General features: G+C 56.6%; 1 protein-coding gene across 1 annotated transcript in view; it reads right to left on the reverse strand.

Annotated features, from left to right (window-relative positions):
- Positions 1-21,424, reverse strand: part of COL13A1 (collagen type XIII alpha 1 chain) — a 124,308-nt gene that overhangs the window by 49,610 nt on the left and 53,274 nt on the right. Inside the window, exons 7-15 of the mRNA XM_023763587.1 lie at positions 15,138-15,173; positions 14,388-14,414; positions 13,519-13,545; positions 9,467-9,493; positions 9,344-9,370; positions 8,450-8,476; positions 6,583-6,639; positions 5,386-5,451; positions 1,827-1,934 (exon numbers count right to left, since the gene is read on the reverse strand). Coding sequence (XP_023619355.1) covers positions 1,827-1,934; positions 5,386-5,451; positions 6,583-6,639; positions 8,450-8,476; positions 9,344-9,370; positions 9,467-9,493; positions 13,519-13,545; positions 14,388-14,414; positions 15,138-15,173 — 402 coding nt within the window. The remainder of the gene's footprint in view (positions 1-1,826; positions 1,935-5,385; positions 5,452-6,582; positions 6,640-8,449; positions 8,477-9,343; positions 9,371-9,466; positions 9,494-13,518; positions 13,546-14,387; positions 14,415-15,137; positions 15,174-21,424) is intronic.

Here is a 21,424-nt window from a genome sequence, read left to right on the forward strand (position 1 = left end):
GGGAAGAGGTGCTGTCTCCACGCGGTGGTGGGAGCGGGTCTGGATGGCAAACACGGGCTTCAGAAAACCCTGATGCCGGACTCTGGGCTGTTTCAATTGGTTTAAAAACACACTCTCTGTTTTTTTTTTTTTTCCTTTATAAAAAAACCTAACAAAGAAAACCATCTGGCTGGGGTTCAGTGAGTGGGAGCCCACTGTGTTTGGGGAGGGCAGCCAGTGGGTTTTGAGCACTTTTTTGGTTTTCCCAGCTTGGTTTGGTTCAGTTCCCTAAATTTCACTTCCTTTCAGGTTTTCCATTTTCCCATCTAGAAACCCATGAAAGTGAGACCAATCTCCTTCCCTGAGGTCCTGGGAGAAATGATGGAAATATTTAAAATCCGTGCAGGGGGTCAAGCTGGGCAGGAGAGCCAAGCCCCCAGCAAGCTAGTTCCACACGGCTGTGCCCGCTTCTGGCCAAGCTGGGTGCCGCTCAGCCGGAGCTGTCGCCCAGCCCGGGGGACCCCACACGGAGCCTCAGCATTGGCAGCTGGGGCGGCTGAGGGGCCAGGGGTGAAGCCAAGTGACCCGGATGTGACTGTACTCATTGAGGGCCATTTGGCAGGGAGGTCGTGACTCAGCAATTTCTCCTGGGGGCTCCTTCCCGGTGACAATCAGGTGTGCAGACATTCGTGTTCAAGGAGACCGATCACAGAAGGGACTCATTAACTGCTCTCAGTAGGCCCGGCAGCCCTAAGGCCCATGTCCTGGGAGATGCCCGATGTGGGAAAGGGCGTGCTTATGATGGCAAATGGGAAAGGAACAGGGTACAAACTGCTGTATCAGTCAGAACATTATCAACCTGGAAATGTTCAGGTGCAGACACATCTAAGGAGGAACGTGGAAGGACTCTCCAAAATGGGAATGATGCTGAACTCTGAAAAGAGACCATGGAAAACCTTTTCTTTGCCTATATCCCAAACGTTTCCTGATGAATATATGAGGTTTCAGGCATAAGAAAGAAACCCAGGTTTGTCTGTGTGTTAGCCACATGGGAAAACATCATTAAGCAGACTTTGTCCTTCTCCCTGTCCCTCCAGGAACAGATGCCATTAGTTTTAGCTCTGGATTGAGAACCCATTTTCTCCAAAGAAGTCCAGATGCCTGCTGGGTTGTTCTCCTGCCCTGCTGCTTTTTTTGCACTAAATTGGGTTGAGAAAGACCCAGGGCTTAGCCAGGGCTTGGGAATGGGTGACTTGGTGGCCACTGGGCTTAAATAGCCACCCGTGTGTGGTCTTGCCTGGAGGTGGGGTGCCTGCTAGCCCCCCTGGGCCCCTGCCAGTCCTCAGGCTCGATGCAGGGGCCCCTGGCTGACCTGGCATCCAGGTGGTGGCTTAGAAGTGGGAAACCTGCACACATCAGAAAAGGCATGTGTGTTAGGGGGTGCCAGCTGGTGGGACAACCCTCCGTCAGAACTCACTGGCCCCAACTCAGGTTCTCCTAAGCCCAGGGGTCAGGGAATAGGCATCAGAGGTGGCCCTGGAGACTTTTTTTCCTTTCTGCAGGGCTGGGGGTAGCCTCTTAGTGACTTCCTCCCTAGAAAGCAATGGCTGGAGTTGAGGACATGGCCTCAGAAGGTGTGTTTTCAGAACCAGAGTGCAGCAGGTGCGTGTGGCAGGGATGGGCAGCTCCTTGCATAGGCCACCCATGTGCAATGGCCTTGCCAGATCCTTTGGCCATTCGGCTGGGACACAGGTTTCTGTTGGTTATGCAAAGTTTGGATGCTTCCAGGGACTTCTTAGGACAAACCTTGGGAGAGGAGGCCGTGGAGAGAGGAAGGGGGTACTTACAGGTGGCCCCATGGGCCCTGGCAGTCCTGGCTGCCCCAGAGGTCCACTTGGTCCAGGGGGGCCTGGTGGCCCTGGTGGGCCTTGGATACCGGCCTGGCCCTGTTCACCCTGAGATTCATGGAAACAAGTGTTAGAGAGAGACCCCAGGCTGTAGAGCGGTTCCCGCCCCAGTGCCATGCACCCGGTGAAGGCCTGCGTGGGCTCTGGGGAGGCGGAGGTGGTGTGATGGCGAGGCTGCTGCAGTGGTGGTTACATGCAGGGACTGGTGGCAGCAAGGAGACGGCCAAGACATTGGGCCCCCAAGAGGAGGGGCTTCCAGAGAGGACTTGCTGGTCCCAGTGTGACAGCCCTGCTGCGGTGGCAGAGGCAGAGGGGTGAGCGAGGTGACCCCCGGTGGAAGGTCTGTTCCCAGCCTGGCCAGGGCGCCAGAGTCCCCGAGGCAGTCTGGGACCGGGGCCTGCCTCCGCTCCCGCCGTATGGCAAGCCCCGTCCTCTCTCTGCATCCTGGCCTCTCAGCTGCCGGACGAGAATAGCAGCCCCTCCTTTCCTAAGGCAGCTCTTTGCCATTTTTGATGATCTGGCTCAGAGCATCAAATCCGATCCTTAGGTCAGAGGTCACAGACTTTTGTTGGGCTCACTAAACAATTGGGCAAGAGATTTTAAGTAAAAAAATTGGATCGATGGGTTCTGATGAAAAACTGGGAGCCCTGGCAGCCAGGCCCATATTCCTGGGGGCAATCATGGCCTGGGTGGAGGAATGGCGCCCCCTTCAGGTGGGGCCTGAGTTCTCCAGTTGCATCAGGATGGATGAGGGCCTAGGAGGCAGGGGCAGCATCTTGTTCCCTCAGAGGAGAGAGAGCCTGGGGCTGGGGACCGGTCAGAGTCATCCTCTTGGCTCAGGTCTTGTGACAAGGGGCCCACCCTGCAGACAGACTAACACAGAACAGCCCGGCAGGTGTGGGAGCTCCAGGCTGGGCTGCAGGGGACACAGGCAGCCTGCAGGGGACGCAGGCAGCCTGAGTTCCAGGCCCGCCCACCCTGCTCAGGGGGATCTCAGCAAGCCTGCCTGATTCCTGCTTCCCGGTATAAAAGGGGAGCTGATGATGCGTCCTGCAAACTCTACAGCGGGAAATGATGATTATAAACAGGAGTGCACAAATGCAGGGGGAGAACTGTAAGATTTTAGCACAGCGGTTCTCAACCTGTGGGTCGCGACCCCTTTGGCAGTCGAACGACCCTTTCACAGGGGTCACCTAAGACCATCCTGCATATCAGATATTTACATCACGATTCATAACAGTAGCAACATTACAGTTATGAAGTAGCAACGAAAATAATGTTATGGTTGGGTCACAGCATGAGGAACTGTATTTAAAGGGCCAGAAGGTTGAGAACCACTGTTTCAGCAGCACCTGCTTGAGCCATCTCTTGGCTGGGACACCCTAGGGCAGGTGGCACCCAGCAGAGCTACTCTGGGCCCCGGGCTTCAGCCTGCCACACCCCGGGAAGCTGCTTGAGGGCACTGAGTGCTCCCGGTGGAGGAGGCAGGTGCAGAAAAGGGTCACAGGTCCCACTTTCAGAAAACAGGCTCAGGGAGGTTGAGTTCCCTGATCAAGGTCACATGAGAATTCAGGGGGAAGGCAGGACCCCAACTCGGAACTCCAGACTATTCCTATTCATTCCAAATAAGCCCCCAGCAAACACTGCTCACCGTCCAACTTTCTACACGTTGGAAGTGACCTCCAACACCATCTGCTAAGCACATCATCTCTTATAAAGTGTCCTGTTTCAACTAATATTAGACCCAGTATTGAAGTATCGTACAGCCTGTCAAATCAATATTGGTTTATTGACAGGAAGGGGACAAACCTTTTTCTGTCCCACCGTGGCTGACGGGCTGAAGCTGCAGCAGGCAGAGCAGGGGCCGCTACACCTCTCTCTCTGCTTGGGAAACCAGGCCAGGGCAGCACAGAGAGTTCTGGCTCGCCCACCCCTTGCTCTGGAAAAGGGAGGCAGTAACATGGGCCCCTCCCGATTTCTTCATCTGAAAGGTGGGGATGATGATGGTTGGACCGCCACGGGCGGCGGCCGATGTGGGATTACATGAGATGATCCACGTAGAATTCTTACGACAGTGCCCGGAACCAGCGAGGGCTCCACAAGTAGCAGCTAAGGCAGCTAAGGCAGCTGAGGCCCGGAGGAGGCCGCTTGGGTTGAGGTGAATGGCCGCTCTGAGAGCAAGGGCTCGGCTCTCCTGGGGTGGGGTCTGGCACGGGTGGGGGTGGGTGACAGTGGGGCGGGCCGGGTGCTTCTCTGAGCTGCCAGCGGGCCCCCTGAATGGCCATGCTTGGGGTAAGCACTCGGAGCACATGGAGGCTCTCGAGGATTTGGCTGGTGTAAGGGGATCCGCAGGCTCGGATGACACACCCGTCACGTGTCCCTCTGTATTTTTAGTTGTTAATTGGAGTGATTTTTTCAGCCTTGTTCTACCAGGTGCCTGACATGCAGGCCTCTGGACTCCTGAGTCAGGGCAGATGGCGGCGCCAGGCCATGCTGCCCGGCTCGCAGAGAGCATCTCTGAGCCCTGTCCTTTCCAGCATCCCTGTGGCCTTGGGGGTACCCCCTGCGCAGTGTAAGGAAGGCTAGGGGTGTGGGTGCCTTAGCCTGAACCCTGGGTCTGAGGTCTCTTACTCTTTGTGACCTGGTCCTACCCAGCCTCATTGGGTTGGTAAGGCAGGAAGAAGGAATCAGTTGCTCAGTGATTACACCTGTTGATTGTGGGCTACAGTCCCTCTGCAAACTCCCTCCCTCAAACTCAGGTTACAAGTGATCAGATGCTGAGCAATCTGCATTGCTAAATATAAAGGGTGTAGGGCTAATGGAGAGAGCCCTGGGTGGGTGGGGGGGTCTGAAGACCTGTTGCCAATTCCCATCCTGCCTCTTGCTGTTTGGGGCACAAATTCCCTTCTCTCTGAGCCTCAATGTAATCTAGCAATGAAACTGTGCTAGGAACTAGTCCAAGTACTTTGCATACCCAGTGACCCGAGGCAGTGGGAACTGTTATTAGCTTCATTTTACAAATGAGAAAGCCCAGGCACAGAAAGGTTAAGTAACTTGCCCCAAATCACACAGCTGGTAAGAGACAGAGAGCCTGGGTGCCCTGCCATGTACTGTGTGACGTTGGCCAACTCACTTAATGTCTCTGAGCTTTGACTTCCTCATCTGAGAAATAAGGATGACCATGCCCGGTTCAGAAAACTGTTGAGCGGCCGAAGTGGAATCAGGCCTGTGGCATGTGGGCCACGGTGGCTGGCAGCACTGACGGCTGTGGTGGTGGCTCCTGTGAGTAGTAATGGGCAGCAGGAGTTGGGGGTCTGCTGGGCCGGGTGGTGTGTGTCTCTGGGCCTATGGCATTGACCGGTCCATTTTTGTCTGGTTTAATTTAACCAAAAGACAGTGAGGTCCCGTCTTTGTCTGCAGCCCCCGCTGGCCTCTCAGGCCCAGAGACTCGGCCCCCCGGGGAGGCCCCAGGAGGTCTGGGCAAAGGGAAGGGGTCTACCTGGAAGGTCCGCCTTTTAATGACTGGGGGTGGAGCCAGTCGCACTGAATTGAGGAGAGGCAGCAGCTGAGGAGAGAGATGAGTTGGAAGGCCAGAGGGCAAAGGCCAAAGGTCGCAGGTGTTTCAGGAGGATGCCAAAAGTCACCAGGAAGGCAGGGCGGCCAAGAGGGAACGGAGGAGAGATAGAGAGAAGAGAGATTAGCGAGTGTGAGGCACAGGGAGGGGAGGCATGGACCCAGCACTCCCGAGGCTTGGGGGGCGCAGTGCTGAGCTTGCCCTGGGAGGGGACACTGTCCCTTAAAGGAGGAGCCGCCCTTGGGGTGTTGGCCAGCAGCATCCCCCAACAGGGAGAGCGGTCCTCCTTGCCTGGGCCTGCCCTCGGTGGCCACGCTGGGCCGAAAAAGCCGCCTGACACACAACCCAACATTGCACTGCTGGCATTCCTGGTGGCGGACAAGGGCTGCTGGGCTGAGGGCGGGCGACTCAGAGGCTCTGGTTACGTAGGAGCCACAGGACCAGCTAAATTGGTACTTGCAGCCAGGCTGGTGTGTGGCTGCCTCTGGGTGCTCTTTTTGGTTGAATGAGAAAGGCCGATGTCAGCGAATCTGGGGAGGTGGTCGAGGGCAGTGCCAAGCCCGGTTCCCGGGGGCTGAACCGACCGAGGGTGTGGCCAGTGTGGGCACAAGATAAGTGCTACCCAGGTCTCACCCTGGGGCTGGACCGCTTGGAAAATAGAGGCTGGGCAAGGATGTCCAACCCCTTGTTTGGGAGAGGCAGCTTGCCATCACAGGATCGCATGTGACTTTCATTTCTGGACAATCTTGCTGCTTTCAATCTCTCTACCCATGCAGCCGAGCACCCAGCGGCTCTAGGAAGTGGCAAGACCCAAGTTAAAACAAAGATGGCATCTAACCAACCTTTTGTTTGGAAAGCATTTTAAGTCACACGAGGCCCCTGGGATGAATGTTAAGAACCAGAGGCCACCTGGGCTGAGAATGTGCCCAGCTGGGGGCGTGGGTGCCTAATCATGGCCTTTCTAGGTCATGTTCGCCTTCCCGGGGCAGCTGCTGCACCCAGAGCCGCGCCCCCCCCCCCCAACCACCACCAGGGGCCCGAGGACGTGCAATGGTGGCCTCTGCGTTCAGGAGCCTCTCAGCAGAGCGGGGCCAGAGGCCTCCCGGAAGAGAACCTACAAACCTTCAGGGTAATTATCTGGTTGGAGTGCAGAGCTGCTAGAGAGCCGCTTAGGTACTCCTGGGAGGGAAGGGCAATGGAGGTGGTGAGATAGGGCTGGAGGCAGAGTGAGTGCCGGGGCCGCAGACACCGCTCCCCCGCTCCCCTGCTCCCCGTCCCAGGGGACTCCATCCCATCCTTCCGCCCCTGCTCCCCTCCCTGCAGGTGCTGCCGGCTGCAACAGAGGCAGGGACCAGCCTGGATCTCTTGGCATCTTGTGGATGTGGAGGCCTGCCACCCACCATGCCCGCAAACCCCCAATCGGCCACTTGCCCTAGAAGCCCCCTGCTTTCATACCCACTTCCAAATAAGCAGCAAGTGCCGCTCCCCACCCCGCTCTCACCCCTGCCTGGCCTGGACCCCACGCTGCCACGGTCATAATGCTGTGTTTGGCTGCACCAGGTGGCCAAGGTGCTTCTGGAGCCTTCTGTCCCTGCCCTCTCCCTCCACTTATGCTGGGTTTAGGGGCAGAGAGCCCTCTCCTGCCCCCACCCTCGCGCGTTCGCCCAGGTCTGATGAGACACTCCCAAAGCGCCTGCAGTTGTCTTGTCTTCGGTGCAGGGGGAAGCGGTCTTTCTTTCAGGCAACATGACAATCCTGTGAGCCCATCGTTCCAAATAAACGCAGCTGACCTTCTATTATTGTATCAGGATCAGGCTGGCCGGAACACCAGGGCCCCTGCGTCCCTGGAGCACATGCCACTGACAGGCTGGCTCTGTCCACACGGCTGCTGGCTTGCAGCCCCTGCCCAGGCCCAGCCCGACCTTGGCCTCCATGCCAATCTGGCTACTCATGTTCAAGGCTCCCCGTGCCTCTTCCTGGCCCAGGAATCCAGGGGTACGAGTCTGATTGGCAGGACCCTGCTAGCAAGGCCCTCCTGGTGGCCCTGCAGAGCCTGGTGCACTCTGAGTCTGGCTTATGCTTGTCTCCACTCCCTCATCCCCTGCCCAACAGGGGTGGGCGGCCAGTGAGCCACACCGTGTGTGTGTGTGTGTGTGTGTGTGTGCGCGTGTGCGTGTTTCTGGGTACCATGAGGCTCAGGACAGGGGAATGGCACCTAAAGATGCATGCCCAGGTCTGAGAGTGGCGAGGCTGATCTACAAAACAAGAGGCATTTTCCAGGTCTCTGGGCCTCTCACTGGAGGAAGCCATGCACACCTTAGCCCTCCCACCTCTAGAACGGCTCTGCAGGGCGGCTGGTGCACTCTGCAGGCTTTGGGCTGTGCAGCCTGAGGGAGAGCCCGGAAAAGGAAGGAGCTGGTGGGATGGGGGAGTGGCAGACCATCAGCCCCCAAATCCCCACTCTGCTTGTAAAGAGCCCAGCACCGCTTCTTCAAGAGGCAAAGCGGAGACTTCACCCTGGAATTGTACAATCCGCCCCCAGCTAGCTCCTCCCATTGAGGCTGGCTCCTCTGAAACAATGACTAACCCAAAAGTCCCTCTGATGCGGCCAGGAAGGCAGCCAGACACACGCAGTCACACGCACACAGACACGCAGACTCGCACAGCCACACGGCCTTTCCGAGGCGGCGATGTGCAGAGGGGAGCCGCTGGCACTCGGAGTCACAGATACACACCTGCTGGGAGGCTCACAGCCCGGACAGCGCGGGGCAGATACACAGACACGCACGGACGGGCGGACACGAGCTGGAGACCGCTCTGCACAAACTCGCACTGACCACAGGCACACTCCCGGGCCAGGCAAACACACGGCTACCCAGGGCCCCACTCCGGCTGCTGACCGCAGGGGGGTCGTATGCTCCTGTTCCCAAGCTCTGTAGGTGCTGGGGCCCCGGGGGGATGAGGCTGATCAGTTTAGGGGTTCACTTACCCGGTGCGGGTACTCTCCACACTGACCCTGAGGGGAGGGGAAGGAGAGGAGGGTGTTAGGCACTGGCTGGTGGCTGTCCGTCAGGGGCACCTCAGGGCTTGTACACACCACCCACACTCATCACCCATCAGACCCCCTCTAGTCCTGGACTGAGCTCTCTGAGGTGGGAGAACTAACCCCCCTCCCCTCCCTACTCCACCCCGACTGGCAGCATAAAGAAACCCCGGGGGCCTGCCTGGATGTGGCCCCATGGAGCCTGGACAGGACTCCACTGCCATGTACCACCTGCCCTGACACAGGCAGGAGCTGTGCTCCACACCTGGCTGGAGGGATCTTCCAAAAAGGTCGGCCCTCGGGTGGGTCCACCCAATGCCCCTGGACGGCAACAGCAGACGGGGAGGCAGGTTGTGGGCAACGAGGCCCCTGGAGACGCCTTCTCTGAGCTGGGGGTGCCAGGTCCCTGTGCCATCCGCCTGGGCAAGCCCAGCAGAATCTCCATCAGAAATTTGGAGAGTAAATGTGGGGGGCCAGGCAGGGGCCAGGCTACTGGTTTACATACTGACACCTCAAAATCCCAGCGGCTCCTGGAGGTGGGTCAGGAGACGTGGGGTGGCAGGTGGGAGGGGCTGAGAGAGGCTGAGGAGGGCCAGGCTTCAGGGCCAACCCCTTCCACCCCCCTCTCCCCGCAACCGACCCCAAGAACAGAGCAGGAGCCAGAGCAGCTTCCCTTTTCTCTCTTCTATACCAGGCACCACAGGGGCCCCCTGGTTCTGATAAGAACTAAAGTTTAAAAATAACCACTCTGGACCCCTTCCTTCCTGTTTGTTGTTGTTGTTGTTGTTTTAATGTGCTCCACCTGAGATGAAAATTCTAGAAAACCTCCAGCGGGCTTACCTTTTCTCCTTTTTCTCCTTGGGGCCCCTATGAAGAGATGGAGAGGAGAGCGTTAGAAACTAAAGCTGAAAGCACAGCGGCCCAAAGCCTCTCTGCGGGGGGACATTGGGGTGAGGTACCAACCGGCTGTCCTCGGGGACCCGCCAGGCCCTGTGGGAGGAAACACACAGGTCAGTGGGCGCACAGGAGGCAGGCAGGCGGGAGGCGGCGGCGCAGGCAGGGGATGTGTTAGAGGCCGGGTTTCCCGGCGCTTCTCAGAATGCCCGGGTCGCCAGGGCTGCCCCCCTCCCCCCGCCCCACACCCACGCCTGGTCTTCCCGTGCCCGAGATGCTCCTGGGATGTGGCCTGTACCCCACATCTCAGCATCTTCATCTGCCCGTGGGCACAGCTAGCTGTGCCGTCCCCACCTGCATGGCCGAGAACAGATGCCGTCCTCATTCATGCCTCCCCCCGTCATCTCTGGGCCCCTGGCTAGAAAGGAGGCTGCGTTTGCATGTGACGCCTGCCTCACTCACGCCCATCTATCTCATGGCTTTGGAGGAATCTCTGGCCAAAGAGAGGAAGCAGGAAGTTGACGACTTAAGCCAGGTCCTGGGCCCCTTGGAGGAACATAAGGGACCTTGGGGCTTCCTTCCAGGATATCTTGTCAAAGCTACAGGGCTGACAAAGGCGCCCGGGCTCAGGGTGGACCCATGTTCTCTGAGACACAGCGTCTAGCTGGCTCTCTCAGGAGCCTGAGCGGAGCCCGTGTGGAGGCCTCATGGCTGGTTTGGAGGGAGTGGGGCGGATAAGCACTTCCAGCGCTGAGGACCCCCCTGAGGCTGGCTTTCAGTATATGCTGAGCTCACCCCCCCCCCCCCCCCCCACACACACACCCCCGGCCCGTGAGAAAGGTGCTCACGTCAGCTCCATCTCCCAGACCAGGTGAGGGAGACAAGGCTCAGCATGGGGTGGCATTGGGACGTGAGTCCAAGTCTGTCTGACCATCCGGGTCCAGCTGTTTCCACTCTGCCACGCTCTCTGAACTGGGCTGGACCTCGGGAGGCAGGGCCTGGGTTTTTAGACGTGGCTGAGCCCAGGCAGTGCCCCGGCTACTGGGGCCTGAGGTCCCTTCCGGCCACCATACTGAGGGCCTGTGGAACCCACCTGCTGGGCCCATCTCTTTGGGGCTTGGCGAGCTCATGATTCCCAGGACAGTCCTTCTGGGTGGGGGATGAGCCTTCTCTTGCCCCTGGCTGACCAACGGGACCAACCACGGGACTGGGAAAGTCCCAGGTTCATAAGGGGAGAAAAATGGCCTTCAGGGCAATCCATGTGGCACCCCAGCCCATATGGCTGACCAAGTGTTTAGTATCAAGAGCCGCAGAATATGATGCATCTGGCAGGAACCAGACTGCAAGTGACCAGGCCAGAGAGAGGAGCTAGATGAGAGAGGGAGGGCCAGGGGCCAAGAAACAAAGGTTCGGGATTACACAGGCTCGCAGGAGTGAGTCCAGACACCCACATGGTGGGCCACGGGGCACTCGTGGTCCCAGAGGTATTTGGTTGATCCTACACAGTTTTATTTCACTTAATTGCCAACATTTAAGAGCAAGGAGAGCACAACAAAAACCTGGATTTCAAGTTTCTTTTAAAAATTTCAAGGTCCAATAAGACATGACACCCATTAGCTCCAGCTGAAAGCAGCTGCCCCTTGAAGGCAGGTCACGGGTGAGGTGCTGGCTAAGGCGCTCGTGGTGTCTCCTGTGTGCCAGGCACTGTTCTCAGCACCTGGTGGGAATTAACTCTTCCCATCCTTAGACAGCCCTGTGAGTTCAAGAGTCCCGACTTTCCTTTAGGGCACCGGCGGGACCCCGATCCTGTCTACACCCTACAGCAGGTTCTTGGGGCTACTATGAGGGGGGTGGGCAGAGGTGACTGCCCTTTAACAGGCGAGGACATGGGTTAAGCACGTGAGGGTGAGCCCCAGCCCCCGTGCTGGACGCCCAGCGGAGGGAGAACCAGCTGGCGAGGAAGGTGAGTAGGAGACGGACAGATGATAAGCAGACCAAGATAATTACACCAGACAGAGCGTTGAATTAATAGCTCGGCGTCCCCGTGCCAAGTCAAACAGGAGTCTAATAGCTCTGTGGCCTGTCAGATTTTGACGGATGACTATGAGGCAGATAAGGCATCTATCACACCGGTGTGGGCTCAAGAGAGATGGGTGGCCCCACCCTTCCCTGAATTAGCTCTGACCTCTGAACAGACAGGTTAACTGGGGTGGGGCAGAGTGACGGCAGGAAAGGAAGCCCCATAAGAAGGGTCCTTTCCTTCAAGACAAAGGGTCCTGGCAGCAGAAAGGAGGCGTGGTGAGGGGGTAGGATCTCCCCACGTGGGTCTTCGTCCCAGCTCTGTTACTGAGAAGTTGTATAGCCTTGGGCAAAATACTCAACCACTCTGTGCCTTGAGCTTCCCTTCTGTCGAGTGGGAATAGTAAGTCATTATGAAGATTACGGAACGGTGCTAGTTCATGACCATCATGACTACTTCTCGATGCCAAGACTATATGGTAGCGCCAGGCCACCAGGAAGGAATGACCCAAACACCTGGCATCCAAACCCCTTAAGCCTCGACCACAAGTAACATGGAAGTTTGTTCCTGCCTCGGTCCCCATTACTTCAGACATGTGCACAGCATTCTTAGGAACAGGGTGGGGTCAACAAGAAACTCATTTGCAGAGGAAAGCTGGCTGGGGGACCTGGGTTCCAACACCAGTTCTTCCTCCCACTACCTCCAGTATTGCACTGCCCTTCTTCCGGATATTTTAAGGACTTTCCTGCCTCAGGGCCTTTGCACAAGCTGTTCTTCCATGTGCTTCCCATTCCCTTTTCTCTTAGTTAAATCCTCAGGAACACCTCTCTGGCCCTCAGCCTGGGTGAGGTGCCATAGTACTGAGGTTGCTCAGGGTAACAGGAGCTGCCTTTTCATGGCACTAGTTACCAAGGCAATTTGTTAATTAAGTCAGGGATTATTTAAATGTGTGCCTCCCAATTACGCTGGGAGTTAAAGGATGGCAAGGACAGTGCCGTCCATATTCCTGTCTGTATCCCTAGCACCTGGCACAGGGTCATGCTGAGGATTAAGTGAGATAATGTATGTACAGTTCTTAGCTTCATGCCACCACGAAGAAAACCCGCAGTAAATGTTAGCTGAGTTTGAGTCGGACAGGCTGAGGTCAGAGGGAGCTGGGTTGCAGGGGTCCCATGGCAAGTTAGGGAGAGCTGGGGCTGCAGCCCAGGCCTCCCCGCTGACATCCCTCCCTCTTCGCTTCCAGCTACGAGGTGATCTGCCTCCCTCAGTGGGCAGGGTTCTGGCCTCCCAGGCCCTGGCAGTGCCCCAGGTGTGGATGGAGAGTGTCCTCACCTAGCACTTGGAGCAGGGTACCAGCCTGAGCCCGCTGGGCAGGGAGACAGGAGCCTGCTCTGTTGCTCTCACACCTGGCACAAGCCCCAGGCCTGGCCGCGGAAGCTGGCTGCTCACAGTGCTGAGGTGACCAACCCGGGAGGCAGGGCAGGTCCCAGCCGGGGCTGGCCCCTCTGCTCCTAACGGCCCCTCCCCTCCCCTAGAGCAGACAGCTCCTGCTGGGGACAGACCTTTTCCTTCTGGAAGAAGTGGCTTGGGGAGGGAGACAATACAGAGAGGAAATTCTGGTTGAAGGCTCTGCAGAGGCAGAAGGGGCTGGAGGAAGGTGGGACCTCCAACGCCTTCTCCGAGGCTGCTTTTGCCCAGAGGGACAGGACTGCCTAGACTAGAGTCTGGAGAAGCCAGAGGAGGCCGGGCATGAGGAAACCAGGCCAAGGATGAGGTGCTGAAGGGCTCCCTAGACCCCCAGCATGAGCGGTGAATGTAAGCTCATCCCCGAGGGAGCGCTACCTCTAACTCTGTGTGACATTGGCCAAGCATGGATTCCCTCTGGGCCTCCCTTTCCCCATTTTTCACGTGGAGAAGCCCCCGCCCACCTCTCCTCCCTTCACTGATGTGGGGCTCTAGGGGGCTGCACTGTACACAGCAGGGGGGGCGGGGGTGGTGATTGTGGTGGCAGCTACTTCGCTGGCCCTGTTGCCCCGTTGGCCAGGCGGTGCTGGGCTGATGCCCCACCCCTTGAGGGAAGACAGGAAAGCTGGGGTCTTACCATCTCTCCTTTGGGTCCGGGGTAGCCCTGGAAGGAGAAGTGCATGAGAGTCCGGCACATTGTTTGCAACCCAGAAGCCCCCCTGCCCTGCCACACGTGGCTCCTCCCTCCAGCGCCAGGTCCCGGGAGGTGAGTGGACATGATGACCAGCCACCCCGTGCTTGGCTCTGACCTGCAGAGGGGAGTGACCAGGCGGGCAGCCAGGCCCCTCATCTGAGAGGATGCCCGCTGCCCAGGGAGAGAGAGTGGGTGGCATCTGAGAGCGCTGGAAGGTTGAGCTGTCCCCAGGTCACTCCTTCCTAAGAGTAGGGAGGGGTCTCCTTTCCCCGTGAACATTTGTGTCATTCAAGCCAAAAGACTGAAATGAACAGGAGAGTTCAGGATGGGGAAGCAGCCTCCGTACAGACTCCGACGTGTGTGTGTGTGTGTGTGTGTGTGTGTGTGTGTGTCCACCAGATGGGAGTCCCGGGAGGATGGTAGACGCAGGAGGCGCCCTGGCGGTGCTGGGAGCAACAGTGTGAGCACGTGCCAGGCTCCTTTAGAATTAGTTGTTGGGCCCTCCCACCGAGCCCCCTTCCAGGAGCACCCAGCAGCTCCACATTCTAGGGTGGCTCTTGCTCCAGACGCCAAAGGCCCCTCTTGGCGGCTGTGGACTTGTGCCCGGTGGAGGCCCCCTGGGGTCAGGGGTAACCCAATCTAATGCCCCTCCTCCCTTCCCACTGGCAACAACTTCCTGCCCCAGGAACGGTCATTCTGTCCAAAGCTTCTTTCCGAGGAATTGGGGTCTTGCCGAAGGACTAAGGGACCCCCGGTTAGTGACCAGGACCAAGTGAGGGGGAGGAGCCTGAGGCCCAAGAGGGTCTACTCACCGGTTTGCCGTCTAGCCCAATGGGACCCTGAAAGCAGAAAGAGGACAGATGTGAATGCCCAGCTGCCAGGTCTCCTGCCGAAGAGGCCGCCTGGGCAGTGGGTACGACCCCACCAGCTAGGGTTCGAGTCTCTGCTCGGCCACTGACTGGTGATGTGACCACGGCTAAGCCAGTTTCCCATCCTAAAATGGGGGTGAGACTAATAGGCCTTCTACCGAGGGTCCTGGTGAGGAGCGAGTGAGGTGTTGCCTGGGAGATGCCCCACACGAGGACCCGCTGGGGCCGTCACCATTGCTAACACAGGCCTCGGCCCCAGCCCGGTGGCCAGTGGGCAGTGTGTTCCTAGGCAGTGAGGCTGGCTGGCATCAGGGCCTGTGGGAGGGAGCTGCTCCTCTGTCCTCTCTCTTGGGGTCTGTCTTGGGCTCCCAGGGAGGGGTCCCAGGGCATCCAGACGGCCACCTGACTGCCTCCAGGATGGAGGCTACCTCCCTGCAGTGCCACACTCCAGTGCCCAGGGTTTGCCAGCCTGTGACTTCTCTCATGGCTCCGTCCTGCCGTCCCTCCATCTCCATGCTCATTTCCTGGTCCTCACTTGCACTGCGCTCCTCTCCTCGGCTGCTCTCGGGAAAGGCCGGAGGAGAGGGCCCTATTAACCAGGGTTGGAAGGGCAGGGCTGGCCCCGCATGAAGGTCACCCAGCCAAGCCCAGGGATCCCCGGAGCCACAGCTAACCTCAGCTCTCCCCACTTACCGGAAATCCAGGAAACCCTCGGGTGCCCGGCTGGCCCTGAAAGGAATGGAGAGGAGTGAGGATGGTGAGGAGGAGACGAAACTAATCCTCAGCCCCCTGGTTCACCTTTGCTCCCAGAGGGGCCTGGGCGTCCTCCCACTCCTCTGCGATCATCCACCATGAGCTGGCTGCGTGGGGGGTGGGGGGTGGGGGGGTGGGGGGGTGGGAGGTGGGGTGGGGATAAAGGTAGCGACTCCTCCCAGGGCTGGGGGTGGGGAGGGGGAGGGGAAAGAAGAGGGCCAGCATCCTTTGGGTCTTCCTGGGAAGTAGCCCCCTGAGCGCCTCGCTGCTGTGGACACCCTGAACCTCAGCATATAAACAGGTGATGGAGAGCGAGGACATCGGGGACTCGGCCGGCAGCGCGCTGAACCCCTGACCTGTGGTTTTCCAGGTCCTTTTATTTATAGTCATGATTCACGGCCACTTATCTACGGACAGCTTGGCTATCAGCGGGTTCGGAAACCTGGCCTCCGAGATGCGTGTGTTCAGGCCGGACTAGGGGCGCCTGCTCACTTCCCTCTGAGCAGGCCTCTTCTAGTTGGGCAATTTTGGATACCCCCATCTTTGCGGGATCAATTCGTGCCCATTCTCCTGGGGGTGCAGAGGAAATAGACAGATACTCAGTTGGAGACTACAAGCAGGTTCACTGGTTTAGGGTCAGTCATCAGGACCAGAGATGTGCCCGGCCAGGTGGGAAGCAGCATGAAGCTGTGCAGATCCAGGGCTGGGGGTGGGGGTGTGGAAAGAGGGCTGATCGGGAGGTCAAGGGTCACAGAGAGCTAAGACGCACCAGTGCCGTTGCTCTCCTTCTCAAGACCAATAATGGCTCTCGTCTACCCACACGCCATTCATGGCCATCCTCAGCTCATCCGCATCTGCCTTCCCAGGTCCTTTCCTGCCTCATCTCCCCACCGACGCAGGCAATGGGTTACCCTGCCTCCCCCAGACACACCACCTCTTTCCCGTGTTTAGCTCTCAGCTTAGAGTCGTCCCCCCCCCGCCTGACTGAGATGGCCACAGTCTCTTCCCAAGCTTGGGCTCTTGAATCTGGCTGCCTCCACCAACCATGGTGTGTGCCTCTGAGCAAGTGGTCTAACCTCTCTCTGCCTCAACGACCTCATCTGGAGGATGGGGATAGCAGTATAACCACAGGGACATTGACGCACGTTCAGTTATGCTTGCGAAGCCCTTTGAAATGGCAGCTGCCACCATCGGCCGATTGTTGGGTTGAACTGACTCTAGAAGCACCAAGGTTGCTTTTGCGCCGGATACTTCTTAGGACCCAAGGAGGCGTGTCCTTGCCAAACAGTAGCTTCAGAACCAGACCCTATCCAGAGGAAGATTTCTCCGGACCCATCTGCTGTGACCCCGAAACATCACAAGCTGCTCCGGTTGTCCTGGAAGCTGTGGACACGAGTGCCCAGAAGCCTCTGCTCAGGAGGCATGGCTGGTGGGATGTGGACCCTGGCCCTGCGAGTGCACTAGCCAGGCAGGGAGTATCCGCAGGCTCAGGACGGGCTTCTGGCAGGCATCCCAGAGGGCGAGCGGGAGGAGATGCCACTCCTCTATCAGAAGGGGCCCTGGCTTCTCTCCTCTCAAGGATAAGTGATGCTAAGAATAGCAGCAAGCAGAAAACTCGGAACCCGTGCTCTGTGACCTCTGAAACCTCCCACTGTAAACTTAGGCCTTCTCTGAACCCCGAGAGGAAGGAGAGGTCAGGAGGAGAGGGTTCCAAGAAGCCTCTTCAAGTCCCACTTGGGCTAATGTTTACATGGTGGGGACGATCACATGGTTCGCTAATGACAGAGCCTGCCTGGTAGCAGGAGGCGTCTCTCCAACCCAAAGCCAAATCCAGGGCTGACCAAGGGCTTTTTAGGGACCTTGGGAAGAATGTTGTCATTGACCAAATGGAAACTGGGACTCTCCTTACGGAAGAGGTTAGGTCTGGGGAAGGCACTTGGAGAGGCTTGGAACTGGATTTTCATTTACAACAAATTCTATACTGAGGTTGGACAGCTCTTCCGATGTTTATTGCTGGCCCTATTTATTTGTGAACAGCCTGTTTGTATTCGTTACCAATATTTTCTACTAGGTCAGCGGTTCTCAACCTGTGGGTCGCGACCCTTTGGGGGTCGAACGACCCTTTCACAGGGGTCACCTGAGACCATTGGAAAACACACATATAATTACATATTGTTTTTGTGATTAATCACTATGCTTTAATTATGTTCAATTTGTAACAATGAAAATACATCCTGCATATCAGATATTTACATGACGATTCATAACAGTAGCAAAATTACAGTTATGAAGTAGCAACGAAAATAACTTTATGGTTGGGGGTCACCACAACATGAGGAACTGTATTAAAGGGTCGCGGCATTGGGAAGGTTGAGAACCACTGGACTAGGTTGTTTGTCTTTTTTCCCATTGATTTGAGTAAAGCTCTTTGTCAAGCATAGTGACTCTTTGGTAATCACGCTGCAAGCATTCTTGCCATGGGCATTTGCCTTTCTAATGAACTACTTTGTGCCAGATGGAAGTTTTGCATTTATGTTGATAAACTTATCCATCCTGTCAAACAACAGTTTCTTGTGGCTTCTGGGTTTTATGTTGTGTTTTGAAGGTCTTTCCCAAGTTAAACATGAACCCGGCCAGCACGGCTCAGTGGCTAATCGTGGCTCATGAACCAGGAGATCAGGGCTCATGCCAGAGGCAGCCGATCAATGACTCTCCCGTCACTGATGTTTCTATCTCTCTCTCTCCCTCTCTGAAATCAATAGAAATATATTTTAAAAAAATGAGAAAATGTTTGCTCATGCTTTGTCCTTGTATGTTAGGGTTTCGTGTTTTGCATCTAAGTGTTTTATTCATTTGAAATTTGCTCTGATATAACAAGTGAGGTAGATACTCAGCTTTTTTCGCTAGTTTTAAATGGCTTTTTTCTAAGAGGCTTGTCCATTGGCCCAACATCATTTTCTGAACAATCTATGTTTCTCTCTGTTATGAAATCAAGCCTTTATCACAGACCAACCTACTGGTGCATTTGGCTTTATTTCTGGCCTCCCCTCTGTTTCATGTGCAGTGATACTTGCTCTATTTTTATGACACACTTTGATATCTAGTAGAGCAACTAGTCCCCTCTGCACTATTACCCTTACTCTATTTTTCAGAATTTTCCTGATATCCTCACAAGCTTCCTTTTTCCAAATGAATTGAATATTATTTTGTTGGTCTCTCAACCCCATAAAAATTAACTTGGCCCTAGCTGGTTTGGCTCAGTGGATAGAGCATCTGCCTGCAGACTGAAGGGTCCCGGGTTCAATTCCAGTCAAGGGCGCATGCTTGGGTGCTTGGGTTGTGGGCTCAATCCCCAGTGCGGGGAGTGCAGGAGGCAGCTGATCAATGATTCTCTCTCATCATTGATGTTTCTCTCTCTCCCTTTCCCTTCCTCTCTGAAATGTGTATACACACACACACACACACACACACACACACACATAAATTCACTTGAATTCAGGTCATATTAAAGTTATGGATTATAGATTTGTAGATGGATTTATGGTTCAATAATATATCCTTCTAAAGAAGAACAATAAGAGGGCAAGCTTTCCATGGCCTCTGAAATCTCTTCCCTTCACTTGAGGTCAGAGAGGAGAGGAGCCCTGTGGGTCCTGCTGTTGGGAAGTGGACCTTACACTTGTCGACGCCTCCGTTCCTTCCTCCTACCTGCAACCTGTGCAGGCTAACGCCGCATGGACAGGCAGGATGTTCTGGTTGGAAAGAGCTACCAGGACTCTCCCTTCTCTTCGATCTGACTCCTTGAAAGAGGCTTGGCTGTGGCTCTACCTAGAGCCTGACACATTTACGTCCCTCTCTCCAAGTCAGCGCTGCCTTTCAAATTCGACTCTGTGCTGGTCACTGGGCTGGGGTGGGGGAGAGTGGCGAGGAGAGCCTGTCTTGTACAGCATTTGCAGCTGTCTGTGGTGTAAATGCTCCCACCATGGCTGGTTTCAAGCTCCCAGTGTGATAGCACTGAACTGGGAGGGGTGTGAAGGACTGGCTCTAGTGAGCCAGTGTGAGCCAGCTCAGAACGCCAGCCCTGGGAACTCCAGCTGCAAACGGAGGGCCTCTCCCCTGTGGGATGTTGCAAGGACATCTCCAACTCATTACGCTCAGATTAAACTCACTTCTCCCAGCAAAATCTGCTCTTCCCTCCGGGGAAGGCACCCCATCTACTCTGTTACCAAGTCAGAAATACGGGATCACCTCGGACTCCTCCTCCCTCAATCCCCATTTTTATTACGTTCCGCCAATTCCTCCTCCAAAATATCTCGCCAGCCTCGCACTCCCACCAGCCCCAGGGACTGTGCTCCAGTCTGGGTCTTGACTATTGCAGGTGCCTTCCAGCCAGGCCCCGACCTGCGGCCTCTTCTAAACATTCTCCATGCACGGGAACGGGGCATCAGGAGATCTTTCTAAACTGCCAATCTGATCTTGTCCCTCCTCAGCTGAACACAGCCCCAGGGCTCTCCACTGCCCTCAGGAGAAAGTCTGACTCCTGAGCATGGCGCCCGCCCGGGTCCTTCCTGGTGACAGCCTTGCTCATTGCCAGCCTCACCCTTGCTTTGCTCTGGAAGGAACTTCCTCATTTCTCTAGTCCTTTAGAAGGAGCTATCCTGCCTCCGGACTCAGGGCTCCTCCCCAGCCTGGTACCCGAGTCACCTCTGCTCGTCCTTGATCACACGATTTAGTGATTCCTTCCTCCCAGGAGCCTTCCCGGCCTGCCCGCCCCCGCCCCAGGTCAGGCGCCTCCTCCGTGTCCCCACAGCTCCCTAACCGCCCGGGCTGAGCAGTGACTGCATTGTAAGCACTAGGGCATTGCTGGTCTCCTGTCAAGGGGCAGCAGCTGCAGCCAGGTTTGCCTTGTGTGCCCTGCCTAGCATGCAGGAGGTGCCCAACACATGTTAACGGAATAAATACACCACGAAACACGCAACATGTGTATCGGCCTGATGAGGGTGTCTCCTGTGAACAGCAGCCTGCCCCTGGATGGAGCTGCTGAAAATAGAAGTGGGGACAGCCTGTCTGACCTTCCCAGGCTCCAGGCAGCCCGCCTGGCTCCACCTCTCAGCTCCCAGCGCTCACCGTCGCCCTGCCCTGGCTGCTTAGCTCATCATAACTCCCTCCCTTGGACCTAACCTTGCAGTTTCCTCTCTGACCCCTCTCCTTAGACTGTGGGTGAGTAAAAGAGAAGACTCCTGCTTTCTATTGGCTCGCCCCGTTGAAGGCAGGAGAGTGGCAGGCTGAGCTTCCCCCATCCATGGGGCTAGCCTCAGACTCCCAGAAGCTGTCACCCGAGTAGAAGGTGCAGCTCCCCTCGCCCTCTCATTGTAAATAGCAGGTCAGGAAAAGCACATAGAACATGGAGAGGGTGGCCTGCTGCTGTGGTGGGAGCCCTGGATGCCAGGGTCCTGGGTTCTGATCCTGCCCTAGCCTCTATGTGTGGGACCCTGGCCAAGCCCCTTCCCCTCCCTGGACCCGTTGCCCCTTCTCAGAGGGCTGTGCCTTCCACTGCTGAGGTCCTTTCCACCCTGACGGCTGGTGATTTTGATTGATTTTAGAGAGAGAAAGAGAGAGGGAGAGAAGCATCAATGTGAGAAAGAAACAGCAATCGGTTGCCCTGATCTGAGATGGACCCACAACCTGGGTATGTGCCCGACCAGGAACCAAACCCGCGACCCTTTGGTGTACGGATGATGCTCCAACCAACTGAGCCACACTGGCCAGGGCAATGTTTGGTGATGTTATGGCAGCCCCGTGGCTCAGGCATTCTTTGAGAAAAGCAGCCAGGCCTTATTTCCAGAGTCACCGCATCTTCCCACATCAGCACCCACGTCACCCGCTGGTCCCTACGGAGCTTATCTACATGGAATCCTCTCTGACTGTCCCTAGCCCCAGCTGCTGGGGCAGAAGGAGTAAGGACACAGGGCCAGGCTAAGCACAAAAGGAGCTCTGAGGGCGAGAGTGGCTCGGGCCTCCCGGGACCAGTGGGTGGGGGATCAAGGGACTCTGGTGCTGGGGTAATTAGCTCCAGGGGACTTTCTAGAACCAACAAGTGGTGTGGCCCCAGTATACATGTTTGCACCCCCATCCACGGGGGGAAACGAGGACTTCCTGCACCCTTTAGTCTTTATCTGGATGAAACACCATGTCAGCTCCTGGCACCATCGGAAACAAAAACCCTG

The sequence above is a fragment of the Myotis lucifugus genome, unplaced genomic scaffold (assembly GCF_000147115.1).
Source record: "Myotis lucifugus unplaced genomic scaffold, Myoluc2.0 scaffold_292, whole genome shotgun sequence".
In the NCBI taxonomy this organism is placed as follows: Eukaryota; Metazoa; Chordata; class Mammalia; order Chiroptera; family Vespertilionidae; genus Myotis; species Myotis lucifugus.